General features: G+C 41.7%; 1 protein-coding gene across 4 annotated transcripts in view; it reads left to right on the top strand.

Moving 5' to 3' along the window:
- Positions 1–19,137, top strand: part of GLB1L2 (galactosidase beta 1 like 2) — a 73,177-nt gene extending 54,040 nt beyond the window's left edge. For all 4 annotated transcript variants that reach the window (XM_061550867.1, XM_061550865.1, XM_061550868.1 and 1 more), the window contains exons 16-19: positions 583–670; positions 2,248–2,359; positions 16,445–16,561; positions 17,725–19,137. In XM_061550867.1, coding sequence (XP_061406851.1) covers positions 583–670; positions 2,248–2,359; positions 16,445–16,561; positions 17,725–17,808 — 401 coding nt within the window. In that variant the 3' untranslated portion in view covers positions 17,809–19,137. The remainder of the gene's footprint in view (positions 1–582; positions 671–2,247; positions 2,360–16,444; positions 16,562–17,724) is intronic.
- Positions 19,138–21,727: the final 2,590 nt, after the last annotated feature.

Below are 21,727 nucleotides of genomic sequence, written 5' to 3'. Positions count from 1 at the left end.
AAATGAGACGATCCTATTCATATTCTTTCGGTCTTTCGGTAAAGTTACGCAGATAGGTTAAAAGAACATAACAAAAAATAACACAAAACCACGACGTTTCGATCGCAAAACAAGCGTTCGTCATCAGGAAAAGACTATCCTAGTTTCTTAAACAACATCAACTTTAACTAGTTCTATAGAGAGTGGAGATAACATAGTTGGCTTACTGCACTGCCACCCTGGTGACACGGGTTTGATTCCTGACGACGTACAACACCAGTGGAACATTTATAAAAAGTATGAACCTGAGCTTGGTTTTTGGTTGACTTCCAACAAATATAGGTATGCGCTACTGTGATTCAGCGTTGCTAACATCAGTACTCGCCATACAAAAGTGACTGTACATGCAAGGTGTCGGTGACCTCACCCACCTCCTTATGCAGTAGCCCTGCCTTAATAGGTGCTCGCTAAATGCACTCGCAATGTTAGTCTATTATAACAAAGGGAGACTTTGTCTTTGTATTCTTATGTGAAAATATGTATTGCTGGAAAGGTTTGCAAACTCGTGTATATGACCTAACATTGTATCGATGTTTGCTTCAGGATTGACTGGAAACTTAACACTGGATGAAAAGCCTTTGGAAGAGTTTCAAATATACCCGATGGAGATGAAACAAGATTTCATCAACAGGTTTTTTTATTTTGTTATATCTCCAATGTTGTCATCATTAGTCACGTTCTGAGGAGGGTTCTTTGTAAGACAGGAGAAGCCCATGAATTATACGAAACTGAACGAGAGTACTTACAGGATCACTTATGTGGGCCTCTCTTACACAACACTAGGTGGTCTTCTTTCAGTCTCGGGAGAGAGAAAATTATTCAAAACGGAGGAAACCAGCCAATATTGGCACCAATAATCTGCCAAACTCTGTGGTTCTGTATTGGGGATGTTTGGCCAACCCTATTAGGGAGTGTTTATATAAATGGGAGGAAGCCAGAGAACCCGGAGAAAAAAGGCGCGTGTGAGCGGCGTAGCACTCCCCGTAGAGATAGAAATGTAGTGATCCACTTGCTGTACTGCCATGGTACCCTGGCAAGCCAGGAGAAGGCAAGCTCGAAGACCACGAGGAGGGAGTTAAACGAATTTGTAATCCACCAACCCTCACTGCCTCCACATTGTTGGGTCCAAGCACGTACCACCAGTGCTTTGCCGTATATCAATCGTTCGATATTGTAAAATTGAAGTACTTGGAGCTAAATAAGGTCAACTAAAGTGTAAATTTTCTTTTATTTGATTTTGGAAAAATCTCGCTATTAAGTTAAGACAATTAAGTTATCTCCACTTGAGAACCTGGTTTAATTTTGGTTGACTGCTCACTATCAAACTGCGGATCTCAGCAGTGTTATGTGTTCTGACATGCATCAAATCGCAAACATAAACCCAGCCAACCACGTGTTTAGAACGTTATCCACGGCGATTTGTGGAGCGGAAGTTCGTGGATCCCATTATCCACAGGGTCATTCTCAGAGTTTTCACAAATCCTTTTTGTCCTGCAGATAATATGACTCAGAGGCAGGGCTTAATTTATCACTCGATATTCTCCAGAATGCTGCTACGCTTGGCTTTGGAGTAGGGCTTATTGGCATTGGCACTACCGCTATAGTACAAGGCACGCCTATCCATTAAAATCCTACATTATTGTACAATATAATCCTATAATCACGTTCATAGTTATATCGGAATATCCGGTACAATGATGTCGTTATCATGAGGATAATATGAGGTGAGATGGATGTGGCGTGCCAAAGTAACTCGTGGAACGGCGTTCTAGACTGTTGTGGCTGCTAATGGGTACCACAGCTGCAGATAACGAGTACTCCAGTAGCACCATCGAATCTGGATTAGGAAGAAAAAAACAAACATGAATTACTTATACATAATAGATCAAACTTCACTCTCTAAATCATGGCACTATAATTGTTAACTTAACAGTGGCTGCATTTTGGATTGTTCTGGCTGAAATTGAGCGCTGGTCGTGCATGAACATCACTGTATTTATAAGCATGTCCTTTGATGTGTCCCTTTTTAGCTTTATTGGCCATTTTCTTCCTTTGTAAATGTTTAATCAGTTAGCCAGATAATGATCATTTGTTTGAAGCCAACTGAGTCTCGATATTTGAACACCAAAGTGATGTGTGTGTGCTGATATTTTTTTTATTTTCCTTGTTTCATTTCAAATTGTGTGTACCTGATTTCCTGGTTTGTAGTCTGGAGAAGGCAAAGTGGAGCACAGTCCCCTTGCAACCCTGGCTCCCAGCTTTCTTCCGCGGGACCCTGCAGATATCTGGCACTCCACAAGACACGTTCGTACGGCTCGACGTAAGTTTATTCATCTCGCACGGCAAGAAGCGGGAGCGTAAACGTATAACGCTTTAGCCTCACTGGTGAGGCACACGCGCTTCAGAATGTAAGCAACATAATGTCACCAAGTTGTTTCGCTAATGGGCAGCGAGTTGGCCAGAGCTTGAGAGCCCATGCTGATCGTGGGGAAGTTTTTTTTCTAAGTTTATGCTAAAGTATATTAGAATGAATGAATAACAACTAAAACCAAATTAGTGGTTGTCATGGATCGGCTAGCCCCCACCGTCGGAAAGTGGACGTTTCCACCACTGGCTTCAGGGCTGTAAACGGGAGATTGAGCAGGAATTCACTTCGACTTTATCATGACAATGGTGATTCCTAATTTTCAAGAATGCTCACCACTGGGACATTTGACCAACTCTATGAGTGAGCATTTTACATATCGGAGGTAACGTAGGAACTTGGATATTCATTGACACTTTCCTGGACAATAAATGTTAAATTTTACGTGCTAATAACCTGAAAAACCTTGCCCAAAAGACTTTGGAAAAAATTGTGCTCCCATCCGCCTCTAAAAAATAATTGCGAGACCCCAGCACCTAATCCAATTGTGGGATTTTTTTACTTCAAAATGAAAGTACTGGGCTGTGTTAATAAAAGACGTCATTATTCTACCTCGCACAGCAGCAATTACATTCTCAGCTTCTTAAAAGGAACACCTTGTGCAAGGCACATAAAAGACAACATATCCACATGGCATAAGGAATGGCATCTGTGTGGCTGAACAGACAAGATTAGAGCAGATAGATGGTTTGAAAAATAATGAAAAGAATAGATAACAGGGAATATTTCCACTGAATTCTACACATCCTCAGGGGACATTGGGCCTGGATAGAGCTCAAGATAAAGAGTGCTCTCTGCACGTGTGTACGAGAACACACAACTGCGGTTATGATAAAGTGCGTAAGATGTGTGTCGCATTCAATGACTATTTCAATTCATGCAATGTGTATGCAGTACTGAGATTTGTATATACAGTCGGATTTATTTTATTTATATAAAAAATGAATTCGATTTTTTTTCTTCTGTATTCAGTTTTTTTAAATAATTGTTCAATAGTTTACACAGTGCATACATTTTAATGTATAAAATTAAATAGACATCCGGGGATATCTTTCGAAGCATAATTTAGCATTTTGTCACGATTATATACGAACTAAATGGCAGCCCATTCTCTTGATGGGGTGAATCTCACCGATTCTTCCCACCATGACCACATAGACCCTACTCAACCCCCAAATGGGCCCACCCCTCTTCCTCTTGGTCACACAACTCACCATGCACCTGGACATCACCGTACACTCACCTTACAGTCACAAGTCATCTGTAACTCACCACCAACCAGACACTCGCACTCATTGCTTATCAGGCACTTGCCACTCGCCACTCGCCTGCAAATCACCTGACACCACTCACCAGACACTCACCATTCACCTGACCCTCATCGGATGCTCACTAGACACTCACCTTAAACTTCACACTTACTGGACCTGACCTTCACCGTACATGGGACACCACTTTCCTATGACTGAAAAATGTAATGCCAGGTATAGTTGATGTGCGGTGTCACTCTACCCTGTGCATTGAAGTACTTTGTGCAGCAGGTGGCACACTGCTCAATGCAATCAGCATTCTGTAACTTAAATTATACATAGGTCATAATCATTAGTATTGGTGTTTGCTGTCTCGCAGCCAGAATGGTCCCTCACTGGACTTTGAAAAACGAATAATACTCAAGTAAATGCTGTGCCTAGCTAATAGACAAATAGATGAATCTCCCTTGTTAATATCCTTTTGCATTCATTTTGTAAGTCAGAGGCATCCTTTGGGAACTCAGTCAGGAGTCACATACGTGTAAGTTCCAGAATACTTTGGGTACCATTTCAATAGGCCTCGAATAACATGCCACTTTATATGCTGCCCCCTAGTTTTTCATAAAGAGTGGGGTGCCATTAGTGAGTCATGAAATTGCCTACGAATTATTTTTGCCCTGAGAGCCTGGGTGTGGTTGCCACCTTTACAACAAATTGAACAGTCCGCCTACGTCGATCAAGACCATGCGTTGCTACTGTAATAGAGTTTAGCACGATACCAACCAAAAGCTTGGTAAAAATAAATTCCTGCCACCCAAACACAGATGGCAAATTTCCAGATTGACCAGGTCAAACCCGTACAGGTGGCAACCCCAATCCAGACTCGTCAGATTAATTGGGCAACCAGTCCTTAGTTCAGCTGGGACTGGATTCAAGACTGTTCTGGAAATTATTATGTGCCATGATTATTACGTGCCATATTTTATTGTCGTTATATTGCAGCGGTGTTTATAGGAATATTGGGTACAACTATGTATGATTGTTATGGATAGGGGTACCTTGCATTCTAGTAGTAGTATCTTGCGCCGATAACACTTCTTTTAAGCAAGCCAAACAGCGTTGCGGTGAATGGAGAGTGAGAAATTAAGCCCTGTAAACTGCGATATATATAATTCATGGTGCGGAATGAAATTGACTTTGCTTGTGAACCTGGTTGGCTGTATAGCAGTGCTCTGACATGAACGTTGAACTCTCTGAGCTAAACAAAATGCCCTGAACCACAGGGGCATTTAATTACAATACAGTTCAGTTTAGATGACACTTCCTATAACACTATCTGAAGATAAATGATTAATGTTAACAGAAAGAGGAAACGACCATCCCAGATGTTAGATGATGTGGAGAAGATGATGCGGCAAGCTCCTAGTATGTACCGAATGAGTGGGTGGGAGAGGAGGAAATGCTATTTTGAATCGTAAGGAATGGTCGTGATTAATGTCACCACTTCTCATTACAGCAAAAGCTCTGTTATCCGGCAATCCATGGGGAATGGAGGGTGTCGGTTAATCAAATATGCCGGTATCTGAGAGTTATACTTTTGGTTCACCAAATGTTCCAAGTACATCAAACTTTCAAGAAAGAGACTAAGCCTGCATTTTTAACTATGATATGAGAAATAACGTACTGGTTTTTTTTACAGAGGTACTCGCCAGTCAGTTGTAGAGCATTCTAAGTTGATTGTAGAGAACCAGTGGGGCCGTTTAGATTACGGTATACGGTAGTACTGTATGTACAGGCTTCCGCTAGCACCACTACTCGGCAACGTCTTGAAACTCCCATAAACAACGGGTCTATGAGAAGCGCATGGCAATATGCAGGATGGCTGTCAAGAAGTTCCCGGATTCGTGAACGAAGATTTGTATTCCCGTCTTTGACAGATGCTGGTCAATAGAGCATTCTGGATGGTAAAGTGCCGGATAACAGAGCTTTTGCTGTATGTACATGTGAACATTAATTTAAAAAATGTATATTCTATGGTTCTTTCGGTAAAGTAACGTAGATAGAAAAAATGAAAACAATTAAATAATAAAAATGAAAATGAAAATAAAGTGAGTAAAAGATAATAAAAAGTATCACGACGTTTTGATCGCAACACGAGCAATCGTCATCAGGAGAAATAAGTATAACCCGTAAAAACAAAGTTTTTCACTATAAATCCTTTATATGCGTGGCGGCTAGAGTCCTCTCGTCCTCTGTCTTGAGATGGCTGCCACCTATGGGTCAGATGATTGTCTGCCAGTATTAAGCAATTGGTAATTAAATATTTAATTTGTTTTCCCTAAACAGTGTAAAATTTTGGGAAAATTTTTTCACGAACATTAATTGTCTCGCACACGAGTCTGTGTGCAAAATGTCAGCTCGATTGGATCACGGGAAGTGGGTTAAAAAACGACCTAAAGATTTGCACGGTCAGTAAGCAAGCAAGCAAGCACGCAAGCAAGCAAGTGAACTTAATATAAAGGATTTAAAAAAGGGGGAAAGCTGCTGAGGCAGGCTGTTGATAAAGGTTTAGAGATGGGCGGGGCAGCTAATGTTAATGTAGGAGAGGTCTCCGACACCGGCAGTAGGTCCACACCAATCAAAGCATTGCACCTCACTCCACACACCCACACTGCTGACGGTGGTGGTGGACAAGAAAACACAAATCAAGTCATGACCCAAAGTGGTTGATGACATCTTTCCAATGGTTGCGGAGTTTAAAACCGTCTTCTCAGTTGAAATTGTGTATGTGTCCGTATACATGGATGGCTTCGTGAACTAATCTTTGTTGATAGCCAGTCGGCTTGCAAAGTACCATCGTCTTAGAGAAATCAATTTCACGTGAGCCTGCCGCATTAAAGTAATGATTAGCCACGGCAGAAGTATTGGTCCTGCCGTGTTTCAGATCTGCCTTATGTTCACAAACACGGTCGGAGACATGTCGCTTGGTTTCCCCAATGTAACTGCTGCCGCAGATACAGCTTAGTTTGTAGACGCCGGGATATTGCATGTCAGGAATCTTGTCCTTCACAGATGGGATCAGGTCACGAATTTTATGCACTGTGTTAAATCGGACCTGGATCTTGTGTTTGTTAAAGATTTTGGAAATATTTTGGTTATCCCTGCTATGTAAGGTAGGGTGATGGTTTTCATTGGATTTTCAGATGGCTCCTTCCTCGCGGTTGGGGTGATGGCTTTGCGGATTGTGTAGTCAGAATATCCATTCGCCTTGAGAGCCTGGTGTACGTGTTTGAGTTCACTGGTCAGGTGCTCATGGTCGGAGATACATTGAGCTCTGGTGTAGCGTTTTGATGCGGGAATTCTTCCGGGATGGATAGTGGTGGCAATCAGGTTTTAGGTAGGCGTCAGTATGGGTTACTTTCCTGTAGACAGAGTGGCTCATTGAGCCATCTGGTCTCCTTTTGATGAAGACATCCAAGAAGGGTAGCATGCCATCCTTTTTTACCTCCATGGTGAATTTGATTGCTGCAGAGAATATAAGCCGGGTCCCCCAGAGGGGCCGGCGTTTTTGTTCATCCTGAAGAAACCTTCGTCTACATTATCTGAGTCTCCAACACGTGGACCTGGATCCTAGCTGTGGTCTTGGTCCGTATTATCTAGTTACGTTGTAATTAGTGTAGTTCGCCTGGTCGTCACCACCATAGGTTGTTATTCTGTTAAAGCGCAGTTACCCCGTGTGTTGGTGTTAAATAAATGTGTTGCCTCCAAGAGTACGTCTGCGATCAGTTGAACTCATCAGCTATTTAAAATGAGGTTATACGATGGGATAAAATAATGTACTTTTTTATTAGATGACCCAATTATGCTGGATGAGATCTGAACACAAAACTTCAAGTGAGCGGAGTAAACACATGCAAATCTGTCTTCCTTCTTATACCATTTATTGACTCAAATGCTTTTTGTTGCGAGTTTGCATGCCCTGCTCTCCATCGTTTTTTTTGTAATTAGGTGCTTGAAATGTAGTTTACAATTAAATTATAGTTTTTCCAAGGACAAAAGTGTATAAATCAGTGACGTTAATTTTTAAGTAAATTATTCTCTGTGAATTAATTTTGTTAATTGTGCAGTTTGCACCTTTATTTAAAAGAAAAATGTGTTGCATATACACTTATATATATCCAAATTCGTGTTTTTTGTCTTTAAACATACTTTCCACTTAAAGATTTTTCCCAATGGCGTGAAGAAGTAATTTATATTTCAACACGGTGGTAATTATTGAAGTCATTAAACAATGGTGCATTCTATGCAATTTTCTGGATTACATTTTTGCTGACATAGTGTTTTGTACTTCGAAAACAATATCAATTTAATTAACGAAAATTAATACGTAGGTGAGAGGTGGTTTAGAGATGCCCCTACCAAGTGTTTGGTTATACATGTGTAGTAAATTCAACTGAGTCGCAGACGTACTTTTATGAGGCGATATATTTATTAATACCAACACATTAACACAAAAGGGGTAACTGCCCCTTTACCAGATAGCAACCTGTGGTGGTGAATACCAGGCTAACTACACTAGTTACACTGGGAGTAGCTAGAACGGACAGGACCCCAGCTTGGGTCCTCGTCCACGTGTTGGTCACTTCTTCTTGGATGTAGAACGTAGATCTTCAGATGACAACAGCAACGCTGAACCCCGGTCCCTCTCGGGGACTCGGTTTATATCAACCAGAGTGCGATGGCCTGGGGTTACCTCATTCCATGGCTGACACTCCCACACCCCATCCTCTAGGGGTCGGCACTGCACGCCACGCTTGGTGCCACTCAGCGTTATGACTCAGCGCTCACCTAGCCCCCACTAGGGCTGGTACTACACCCACATATACGGGGTATCCGCGATGGCAATGCATCGCATGACGTGAAGGTTCTGCCTTTGTAGTGAGGATTGTAAGTTGACGCTGAGGAGGGGGGAGGAGGTGCCTCGCCCCCCCATGTGGAGTGACGTCACCCGCTAATTATTATTAATGGGGGGTGTCCATTGGAGGATGTCACCTGCTCATGAGTATTAATGAGGAGGCTGGCCGACATGGAGTGACGTCATGCGCGGGACACAGACATTATTGGCTCATTATAGGAGTAAATGATATTGGGCAGGTAAAACAATAAGCTGATGGAACAAACATAGTTAAATAATATGTGAAGACAACATTTCATTCTCCTTCTCATTGCTCTTACCCACAATGCTTCACAACACGTAATCCATTTGTGTACGATACTGCACAGGGTCCCATATTTTATATGAAATGCTAGTGCCAATCACGTCTGGTAATATATCAACATGTATTTAACAAGCCTGAGTCTGCTCATGAGACCAACGTGACTTTACCGAAAGTACCATTCTTTCAAACCATACAGAGCCAGCTGTGCGCATCGGAGGTGCATGACCGCATGTTGCACATGCAATGATAGAATTCTTGGGAAAACTTGAATGGGATGTTTGGGAACTTCTTTAGTACCGTACATAGGCAACCGTGATAATCGAAGGTGCGGGGGAAGAACAACAAACTAAACAAAAATCTCAGTTAAATATTAATTAGTTTTCAATCTCGATTTTAAAAAAGGCAGTACAGTACAGTCATTGCTTAAGAACCAAATAAAGTACGTTTTTACTGCTGGCATTAGAAAGCTTGTGGGCTGCTTGGACAAGTGCATTTTAATACAATGTTTTTGTAGACACTTAGTCTGTGATGTAGTTGCTAGGATGTGTTTTTATGAAATAAATGTCCCTTTTTGAAAAACCCTCAGATATGTTAATGTGAGTCAGCATGCAATGGGTTTATTTACTAAACTGAACAATTTTTTTAATTTACCAGTTAAGGCCCACTGAGCTACAGTGAGGGAAAAAAAGTATTTGATCCCCTGCTGATTTTGTACGTTTGCCCACTGACAAAGAAATGATCAGTCTATATGTTTAATGGTAGGTTTATTTGAACAGTGAGAGACAGAATAACAACAAAATCCAGAAAAACACTTGTCAAAAATGTTATAAATTGATTGGCATTTTATTGTGGGAAATAAGTATTTGACCCCCTCTCAGTCAGAAATATTTCTAGCTCCCAGGTGTCTTTTATACAGGTAACGAGCTGAGATTAGGAGCACACTCTTAAAGGGAGAGCCAAGGCAACAAAGGAGTGGCTCAAGAAGAAGCACATTAAGGTCCTGGAGTGGCCTAGCCAGTCTCCAGACCTTATCCCATAGAAAATCTGTGGAGGGAGCTGAAGGTTCGAGTTGTCAAACGTCAGCCTCGAAACCTTAATGACTTGGAGAAGATCTGCAAAGAGGAGTGGGACAAAATCCCTCCTGAGATGTGTGCAAATCTGGTGGCCAACTACAAGAAACGTCTGACCTCTGTGATTGCCAATAAGGGTTTTGCCACCAAGTACTAAGTCATGCTTTGCAGAGGGGTCAAATACTTATTTCCCTCATTAAAATGCAAATCAATTTATAAAAAATTTGACATGCGTTTTTCTGAATTTTGTTGTTGTTATTCTGTCTCTCACTGTTCAAATAAACCTATCATTACAATTATAGACTGATAATTTCTTTGTCAGTGGGCAAACGTACAAAATCAGCAGGGGATCAAATATTTTTTTCCATCACTGTATATAGCTCTTTTTCAGGAGCGACCTGGCCACAAATGATAGCGCAACGAATTGACTTACCATGTAGAAATTTATATCAGTCAAATACTCTAAACGCATGGTTCTAAATGTGGAGGGAAAAACCGGAAGACCCGGATAAAAATCCACGCGACCACAGGGAGAACATGCAAACTCCAAATATACAGACGTCAGGGTCGGGATCGAATCCATGACATCCTGTAAACCAGGTGAGGTAGTTAACATCTCCCAACGTGGTGGCAGTAATCAACATATTCTAAAATGGACCGATTGGCTCAGGTTTAATTCCCGGACATACACAACATCAGCAACAGAAACCTGAATCTGGACCTGGCCTGCCATTAGGTTGACTGAGTCTAAAGTGAATACCTGGGAGTGGTGCATACAAATCTGAAATGGGGAGACAAAGGCAACCAGGTGTGTGATCAGGTTTCTCTCCCTTATGAATACAGAAGAGTGGCTCTTTATGCCTCTCAGAATAAGGCTAGGTCGCCCCTGTGTGTGATAAACATAACCTCCTGAGCTCTTAAGTCATTCTGTTATGCCAGTGCAAACAAGATGATTGTAGGAGACGCTCTGTGTGTTGACCTTGGTTTGAATGAGTGCATGTTACAATCTGTCCAGATAAAAGGTGGGCTGCAGTGTTCCTTGTAAAGATATTTGTTTGTATATGTACAATTCATGCCTCTGGAGTGCATTCTGAGATGAATAGAAATTCAAAATTTTGACCTCGGCCCAAATGACTTCCCAGTGGTAATACTGGTAAAAAAGAGAGTGGTAATGTACCAGCAAGTGTGTATGTGTGTACACACACGCATGTGTATGTGTACACACATACACATACAAATGCAGCCGTGTAGTGGGCAACATGAGTGTAGTGGTTATCCCGCTGTGCTATGCACCCGGTGACCCGAGTTCTAATCCCGCTCACGGCCACCAACACCAGTGGCGATTATCTTAACCCATTCCAGGCCTCCCCTAGATCGACTCAGCCTCAAATGAGTACCTGGTGTAGTGTGTAAACATGGCCACTTGGGAGACAAAGCCGGCTGGGTGTGTCGTGCCAGCCTTGATCAGTGCTTACTAAAAGCACTTGCCCCAAAAGTCTGTTCAGGCTATGAAGGGCATCTTTGTCTTTGTATGCACACATGGTGGTTAGTGCACTCTGCTACAAACATATCTGAAGTGGTCCTAGGGCTGCTTTAGGTCAACTTGGCCTTGAATAAATACCTGGTGCAGTGGGTAATCATCACCACGCCACACCACCCCTGCGATGTAATGATGCCTCCTGATTCCGTGAAACAGATTCTGATTGTTATTTTAGTTCTTTATAATAATTGATTTTTCACAAATTAACACTGACATTTGAATTGCTTCAGGATGACCAACACATCCCTTATCTTCCTCTGAAAATCTTGAGACCGCAATGCAGGGCTGCGTAAACAGGAAAAGGATCGAGTGGACGGCTGAAACAGATTCAATTGTAAAATAATTATTAAACGACTGTCAAGCTTGTGCCATTGAAAGTGCCTTTAGAACATGTAATACACACGTTTGAGAACAAACACAAGTTCTTGCAAATAGCATACTGCACGATTAGACATGTATTCATCACCAACGAATAATGATGAATTCCCGGGTGCTGTAGATGCACATATGCCACAATTGGAATAGCGTGTGTCTTTGCATGGCTCTTTAACCACATGGTGTCGGGAAGCAGATGTGGTTGGGTCAGTTCTTACTCCCCATTGCCTGGATAATGATAGAAACCATCAGCCCATCTGCTTGTCTATTAATATCTATTCTGAATACTGAGCTGGCTTTATAATAAAATAATGACCAGGCTGAGTTTTATTTTAATCTAATAATCAACTTTCTGACTCTAGGATGCTTGAAGCACATATCTTCGTTGTGGGAGACCTTGGGAAATACATGGGTTCAAGCAGTTTTCATCAAAACATAATTTTCGAGCCAGTTATGTTTTGAAAGTGGTCTCATACTTAACAGACAAAAGGTACTGCTCTCCTTCGGTTGTCTTGAGCCAGGAATGGAAATTCTACATTTTAATGGCAGAAGCAAGTATATCTACACTCCAACCACTGTAAACTCTCACCAAGTGGTGGAACATACGTCAGTTGGTGCCAATGTTACCAACGCGAGAGAAATGGTGATGATGATGAGTCTGTACAGACTCCGATTTCTACTTGGCATCCTGTGATATTTTACGTCAATTCTTGAAATGCTGTTGTGGGAAAGAGGCTTGTAATCTTGAATAGTCATTTATCAAAGTTATTCCAAAATAATTAACAAAAAAACAAGTGATATTTTTGTTAGTTGTTTTCTCCATTGTGTAATAGAAACATAGCACGTGGTTTTGAATTTGAAATTGTACCCTAACCGTGCCTAAATACTGCGATTTAATTTGTGTTCTTGCGTTCTTACTATGAATATGTTTTACAGCTTTCATGTGTATGCATGCGTATGTTTAGTTTTTTCAGTGGTAAGACCAACGCTGCTCGATCATGATTGGCCTTGCTTAAATTGAAGCACATTGCATGCAGGCACCATAAAAAATGTACACCTAGAACATTCGCGTGACCCAAAATGTAAAAACCAATGTCTTTGCTGATGTTCAGAACTGGACACGTGCTTCGTGCGTGTAATACGTTGAAAAGTCATAGATTTCTGCCTTTCAAGTGAGTACTGAACCAGAAGTGCAAATTCCATTCTGCTATTGCAGGGGAGTATATCTAAAGGATAGCCACTGTTAACCTCCTCGCAATAATTTTATTGGCGGCCGAGGAACGATGGGCTGAGGTTAACCGCGAACCAACATTTGAACTCGCAGCCTTCCGATCAGGAGCCGCTCACTCCTCCGCTGAGCCACCTGACCGGGTGCAATGAACGGTGTGCAATGCCGTAGCTCTGTCGGATATGCGCGTTGGCAACCCAACTTCATACGACAGGAGTTGAGACCTCGGTGCAGATAATTGCCTAAGCCCTGACTCTTTATACAATTCATCTGCAGGCCGTAAGGTGAGCTATGAAGCAAAATTGCACAGTGACCCTGGCTGCTCCAATGTGCTATTGCACAGAATGCCTTCAATCAGCTTTGCTTTACTAGCTTTGTTGAATTGTGATTTGTAATTAAACCTCGGGCTTTTTGGGGTTTTTCTTACAATTTAGGTGTGTTATAAAAAGAGATGAAATTAACACTTCAGAAATTTGTAATTGTTGATGTCAAAGAATGAAATGAATGTTGACACGGTTTGATGAGAAGTAATTTAGTGTACATTTAGAGTGTATTAATAGCTAGTTGCTTTTGAAGCTCATATATATGTGTGTGTAGTGAGAACACAGAAATCACCCGATTTCATCAGATCTCAGAAGCTGAGCAGAGTGCTTGGATGAGCAACCAGCATGCGTAAACCAGGTGTTGTCTTCTGCGGGGCTATACTATAAGCAGAGACGTTCATCGTCAAGATGTATTGTACACCAATGCCTATAACACCCTGCCTTCGCCAACTCACACTGACCGGCATGGGTGAAGCGTGGTCAAACAACCCCACAACGCCACTGCACGGTGAGGGTGGCATCTTTGTGGATTGACAAAAATGGCTGAAAATCCAAGTACGTCCAAAAATGTATTCTCTAAGATTGGGATATCAAAGGCATTCTCAAACGTGTCGTTTAATTGCATTATCGGTGTCAAAATGACTTAAATACGATGAAAATGTGTCCAAAATTTATGAACGTATAAAAATAAATCGCCCTGCTATTGGAGAGCATCAACGACGTTTAGCCAAAAGCTGTAGATTCAACAGCAAATTCTATCCACATTCAAGACTGTAAATCATGAGCCTCAATTGCCCCTAAGAGACCATAAAGGAGACTTTGCATTTAAATTATGTACGTAATTAGGAGTGGTTGTATAGTGGTTATCACAGTGAGCTCTGCTCCTGTGACCTGTGTTCAATATCTGGATATGTTATGGGCCATAACATCAGTGGCAATGAACTAAGCCGACATGTTCCATAGGTCGATTCATCCCAAAATGAGTTTTGTGGTCCGTATTGGCATTGGCAAGACAAAGGTAGGATGGTGGCTACATTCTAATAATAATGTACAGCCATTTGTAAATGCAATGCTGGAAAAAAGTCTCCCCATCTCGTGTTGGTCACAGTTGTTTGGCCAGTGTGAGTTGTTGGTTCATGGATATCCAGCACTGGATCAGATATCATTTGCCACTTGTTAGTGGTGGGAACCAAACTAAGGTTGCTAGGATATTAGTATAATGCATTGCACTAACCACTCTGTTATTGATTCACGCCAGGGAATTATATGAGAGGGCATTAAATGGTCACTTTATAGCAGATGGCACACTGGTAATTTCCCACTAAAATGTCTATGTATCCTTTGGGATTAAACTATTACCGGCCATAAAAATTGCCCAGTGGTGAGGTTCCTGACAATTGTTATTTTGATGCCCAAATGATAATAAAAAAGATCCCTATTCAGTCTTATTGAGCACAAGGAGGAATGTGCTGTTAGTGAGCACCTATGAGGGGCAGGCATTCCACATGGGGGGTTGTGTGGCCAATACAATTTCCAGCTGCCTTTGTCTCCGTGGTGCAGATGTTTATACACAATACTAGATTCTAAAGATGTACTCCCGACTTTCGGTTAAATTTGAAAAATCTCAAAATCAGGCCTGAATACGAAATTTCAGATGTTGTGATTAGTTTTTTTAATTGATCATAAAACCGGAAGTTATGTCTTTTATGACATTACTTTAGTGCTTTTCCTGACAAATTGGTGTAATGTGGCACTGCCGTTAGCATGACGACGCTTTCTTTAATCACATAATATTTGCGATCAATAACAGATAAGAAATAGTCTTGAACAATTCAAAAAGGGTTTTTTCAGCCAAATCTCATCCTTATTCAGTACTCATTTAACGAGGAGTTGACCTCGGGAAAGCTCCAGGACAGAAACAGATAGCACATTGAGCTGCTGTGCATGGCCAAGGGCTCATAGCACAGTGTTTACTGCCGCTATATCCCTGACACCATCGTAATCAGCCGTGACCTATCCACAGCTGCATTAAGCCCTCTTCATCATGACATAATCATTTATCACGGTCTTACGAGAGCAGCTGGGACTCAGCCCAGCTGGTGAGCGTCAACCTTCGTGACGTTAACATGCTTCAGTGCAACGTCGCATGTCCGACCTACTGGGAACTGAGATATAGGCAGATATTTGACTGTCAGATGTGCCAAATTGTACATTGGTTTCGGTTATATGTTTTCATTGTGATTCTGGTCGATTCAGCCTGGCTTATGCATCAATGCCAATTCCAGCCACTAGATCAGCATGGCCATTGAAACTTAAGGGCCCAAAGCCTCATTTCACCACGATTCCGGCACGTCGTTGACGCTCAATGAGAGGAACTGTGGGGCCCGGCCATCCCGGTGAAATCTACGTTAAAACGTACAGAATAGCCTTTCGAAATAGACACGAGTAAGCCAGAATTCAGGGTAGCCCAATAAAGCTTCTGGTAAAAAAAACATCTGGCCTAAATACTGTTTTACGCACTTTTTAAGCTTCACATGGCATTCTGTGGTCATTCCACAACAGTGACTACAGGAAGTAGTGTTCAGACCTATGAGACTACTGGCCATACCACTGGGACCTCTGAGACCACCACTTCAGAATCAGAATCTTTTTCAGAACTTTTATTTATCCTGGAGAATTCTGATGAGCTGTGCAGCTGTTTTTCACAGATGTCCAGTAGGACTTGGACTGCTGATACGACCAAATGATATGCTCACTCACGTGACATATATACACAGTTGCTTACTAGTGCATGTATGCGTATGCGCACGCTCCAATGCTCTCTCATGTATTTTAATGGAGATATTTTCTTTGTAACAATCAATACAAAAATCCCAATTCCTGCTGGAACCATCCAGGGTGTGTTTGTAGGAATCAAATGTGATTCCTGCGAGAATCTCCCAGCTCTGATGTCAGCATACTGTGTGTGAATGCAGGAATTTGAGAAAGGTGTTGTATTTGTCAACGGCAAAAACCTCGGCAGATACTGGATTCTGGGACCCCAGAAAACACTATACCTTCCTGCTCCATGGCTCAAGGAGGGTGACAATAAGGTTTGTGAGAATTACCCCAACACACACATACATGTAATGCATCATAATAATCAGCCATGGGAGGTCCACTGCTGGATGAAGGCCTCAAGTGGCCTCCAACTCTCACAATCCTGCCATGTAATAATCTATGTACTAACTGTACATGAACTGATTTAATCTCTCCATCTCCTCTGTGGCTATACTCAGACGCATTCCATTGCTTGGCTGCCAATTCATTATTGTTCTTGACCATGGTCATTGCCCCTTCTATCCGTGACATTTACTTGCGTATGTTCTTTCATACACGTGCTCCTCTTTCGGAATTCTCAGTGCATTTCTGGACACTTATTTTCCCACTTTTCAGTTTTTGTTTCGTTAATGACCTTGTTTCTGCACCATATATCATAACAGCACTTGTAATCAGTATTTGCGATAATCTAGGCTCTGGTATATCATTGTGCTCATGCCATCTCATAATTTATATGCCATTGGCTTACCGTGTGTGGACAGGATGAATCTGAACCGTAACCCTCGCAAGCATAAATGGAAATTAGTGTTCATTTAAGAATTTTATTCAATATTAATGTGCATTGCATGCTTGCTGCGAAGTCAGCAAATGTTGGACCAGTATGCGAGCGCTATAAATGTCAGGTCACCTGACCTTTAATCGCATGTGTGTATGCTTAATGTGCGCAATGTGAATTTATAAGTGAAATATGTATGCATAAAAAATGTCAGTGGGGAAGAAATTCCATATTTCCATGGCAGGAGCTTGTGTTACCATGGGAAAATCATTGTGGACTTGATGTAAAGTAATAATCATTTTACGGACCTCAGAGAGAAGATGGGCTGAGGCGATACCAGACCGGGATTTGAACTCATAACGTTCCCATTGGAAGAACTCCAACTATAGCACCATGTGGCTAGACATTTTTTGTGCATAAAATATAAAAAAAGCTATATATCATAGGAATTGTTCGTGACTAAAAAAGCTCGTGGTCATAAATAGTCACTCCAGTCACTCACTGATCAATGTTTTATCCTATACACACAAGCGGTGTATGATAGCTAAGACTTCCTGTATTGTTATTTCTCCATCTAGAGTACCAACTACAAAATGTGGACTATGGAGTCAGTGGTGAATTTTATCCTTCGTCCAAATGATGCATACATTTGTGTTGCAGATTGTGCTGTTCGAAGAATCCAAAGGTGGCGGTGCCATCTCATTTGTGAATGAACCAGAGTTGGGGAAACCAGTAGAAACTTAAAGTTTGCTTGGTGTTTACTGAACATAAGTCTGAATTCCAAGGCTTGACTAAAGAAAAGTGTAGAATTTGTTGGCAAGGTTAATTGCCATGGCATATGCTGTTGTGGAAGGTGCAGTTTCTAGTCTATGTACATTTTGGGTAGAACCATCCAGTTGGACGTTTAATCTCATTTGCAAAATATGTCCATACTCGACTGAGGAAGATTTTCTCAAATAAACGCGATTAATGTAAAATTTGGCACGCCTTTGGCAAATAAAGGGCACATAATTGATTCATGAATCAATTATGATTGACCTCATAATTGATTCATCATATATTTCACGGCACAGAACGTTAACCTGATGATGTTCACCGGTGTTGCTAATGAGCCTTTTTGTGGAATTTTATGGTTTAACCCGTGGATTTTGTTACAACTCGCTGGGAATGAATGTTACACACGAGGCTAACTTCGACTGCCAGTGGACGACACTTGCACTGGCACAAAACACGAACACAAAGTGTACGCTGTTGTACCAAGTGCTCGTTTTTGGCCATACACAGAGCGCTACGGTGTAACACCGCGAACATTGCAGATTAAGCACTTGTGTTGATGCTTCAAATCAGATTTGGTAAAAGGCTTCATAACGAAATTAACAATACCGCGTAATTCATGATGGCCACATCGGTAAACATTTACCAGATCCATTTGTGCTGCAGTTTTACAGCACTGCTTTTGTTACTAAATCAAGGCAGTAGATGTCACCACTGTATTGGATACATTCCCGTTATAGACTGCTGCAGGAGACTAGGATTTGTGCTCACGATAACTTCAATATGAGTTTTGTTTTGACCGCTTAATCATGCGTTTATTTTTTTGGTTTTTAATTACTTTGAAATTTAAAATGATTTTTGTTGTGGATTTTAGTAGTGTGCATAGTGATAATATGGAGACAGGCATTATGCACTGTACCATGTATTCAAATGAGTGGACTTTTAGTGTTTAAATGTCTACAGTTTGTATTTTTCATTTTAAATGGGTGCTGGCTGGATACTATTTTTCTTACTGAAGCTTAATTCTTATTATTGGTAATGAATATTTTTATTGCACATTGCTGTGGCATTAGTAAAATTTACGGGGTTTTTTGCACTTGGATGTGTAAATGCACTCTTAAGACTAAATGCACATATTGTCAAACATGTTTATTATATAAAAAAAATGTAATCACCAAATCAGTCTGTGTAATTGTTTCTATACACAACAAGTGTTGAGCTGCAATGTAAAGCCAATTCCTTGAACGATATGGAATGATCACAGGTTCAAATAAATAAATTTCCTTTCACCTCACACCACCAAGACCTCTCTTCTCATTTTTTTGGCACGAAGACTTCAGATAAGATTAATGCTTTTGTCAAACCGTAATTGCAAATATGGCAGCTGTGGTTCGACCTCAGCACTACATATTAAAGGAAGTTGGCTGGTGGTTCATTGCGGTTTTTAGTTACAATATGAGGGCACCTGAGGTGGATCTGCTGCTTGCGGGACTAATGGCACCATTTGGGTCGCAGGGATGGTGCAGTGGTAACCCGTGGGCCTTGCGGCAAGAATGTTCTGGCTTTGGGTTCGGCCACCTTTCTGCGTAAAGATTGATGGCTCTCTACACGGGTTTCCTCCCATAGCGAAAACAATAAACACGCAATGCCACTGGCGTTGCCCAAATATCCCAATGTAAAAAAAAACTGCATATTACATAATTGGGATTAGACACACAGCGGCTATCGACCCCTACTGCAAAAAACTTAGCTGGACCCTCCTGAAAAAGAGACGCGAGTCTGTCAGGCTTCCTGGGTAAAACAAGCGTAATAATCACGAGTACTCAGCCAGCGTCTCTGGCAGCCTGTGTTCATGCCCCTGGGGTACCAGCAGAGGCGAAAATGAGTATCCTTTGATGTCTGCAAGCCAGAGTCACCAATCGCTGCACGGCACAACATTGGTTTCCCTCATGATTAAGTACACGTGCAGCCTTTTAGCAATCCACTGCTGGATAAGGGCCTCCCTACCACACCTTGACCATACTTCACCCTGCTGGTCAGCGCTAGTTGGAAGTGGGGAGCGTCATCATGGAAGGGTAGAAGCACAGTCCAATAACTGATTTTACTCCACAGCCGTTAGCTAACCACCACATAGCCAGATACCCTATAACAACTTGCCTGTGTTTTAATGTTTAATGGTGGGCATCCATTCGAGCACTATTCAGGTTCAAACATGTCTAGCTTCCAAGAGCTGATAAGAGCAGGTGCATTCCGGATAATTTGGCCATAGACTTATGACTATCTTCACCTATTATTAAATAGTGTACTCCTCGGGAGCAAATGGTGTCAAACATGAAATGGAATGCACGATTAGTTAATCACCGTATAATTTTTACCCAGGAAGTAGTACCTTTCTACCGAGAAAAGAGAAGACATTTGTTGAATGTGACACTGGGAAAGGTCTTTGGCGTTTCAACCCGAGAGCATTTTATTATCACAATTGACAATCATGTTTATACGACTGCTTAAAAGATCTCGTCAAGTATGTGGGCCTGGTTTTGCCAGACCATTTTGTAAACTTGACTGCAGATGAATATAAAGTGGAGTAGATACAGTGAATGTAATTATAATCTTTGGGCGAGTGCTTCTGAGATGCATCATTACAGTGTTTATTACCTAGAGGAAGCCATCGTACAAAGCTATTATACTACGATGTATTTTCAAAGTAAAAATAGTCCCAAGTGTTTTCCTGCTCAAATAAGACATGGGTTGGCAGTCGTCTCTATTGGTGCTGCTGAGACAGTGGTTAGCGCTTCATATTGCCATGGGAGGGGACAGTCTCTGTATAGGACCAATGGTGACGTCCTTCGGCAAGTCATAGACCCCAGATAGATGCTGGGCAGAAATGGATATGATCGTTTTTGTACGTAGTTCTTTGGGCTTTCACATCCACACACAACGGCCATATTACTATTGATTTATGTAATGGCACTGAAAACTCAAGAACCAAGACTAGTAAAAGGAAGAGCGGTACACACTTAAAAGCATCAAACCATTCTCGCTTCCACGGCGCAAGTTTGTTTTTTGAGAGAGCGTAACCTGACGTGGAGGTCAGGCCGAATGGTTGAAGGTAAACGACTGGTTGCTTGTGATTGTTCTACAGAGAATCATATTAACAGATGGCCCAGTTACAATATATTTCAAACCACGATGCGTTTGTGTGGGTTGTCCTACCTATTCAAAAATGTCTAGCCATCATGAGAGAGTAGGCCAAAATGCCCTCTGGGTGAGCTCTCTCTGGTGGAGGCCCTTCTGGCAGCAGTGGCGTGAGAATGAAATTGCAGGGCTGTGCCTTTAACTTTATTTTGCTTGTTTCCTCCCCTTCCTCCGATCCCAGGGAGCACTGAGTTTGGGCTTCGGTCCGCAAAATTTCTGTACACCCTTCCATCCTTTGTTAGGGTTCGTGCCCTTTAACGGGCTCTTGTCAAATCAAATCTAACAAAAGAGGTGTGTGGGTTAGATCGCGTATCACCATCACGTTACGCGATCTAACCCAAAATAATCTTTTATTATATGGATAATATATTGGTCGCGAAAGCCTACCACGTGTTAGACGTGTTGAAAGATGTTTTCACCATCGCCATTGAACTATCATTGAGATATCGAGATAATGTTTGTTCATCGATCGAACTCAAAATCCAAAAGTGTGACAAGGATGCGCCCCCTGCGTGCAGTCACCTGTCCACATTGGTAAGGGTGGAACACAATGTGCCACTCAAAGCTACTCGCGAGAAACAAACTAAAGCTAAAGAAACGGAGCACAGCTACAACGACACCTCTGGTTGAATCCGGAGTATTGTTTGATTTCTTTGGAAGTGAGGCGAGTGCTGGCTTACAGATCTGTAATTTG

Source organism: Lethenteron reissneri, chromosome 13, assembly GCF_015708825.2.
Source record: "Lethenteron reissneri isolate LAM-NWPU_2019-01 chromosome 13, ASM1570882v1, whole genome shotgun sequence".
In the NCBI taxonomy this organism is placed as follows: Eukaryota; Metazoa; Chordata; class Hyperoartia; order Petromyzontiformes; family Petromyzontidae; genus Lethenteron; species Lethenteron reissneri.
This window is presented reverse-complemented; position numbering and strand designations above follow the sequence as displayed.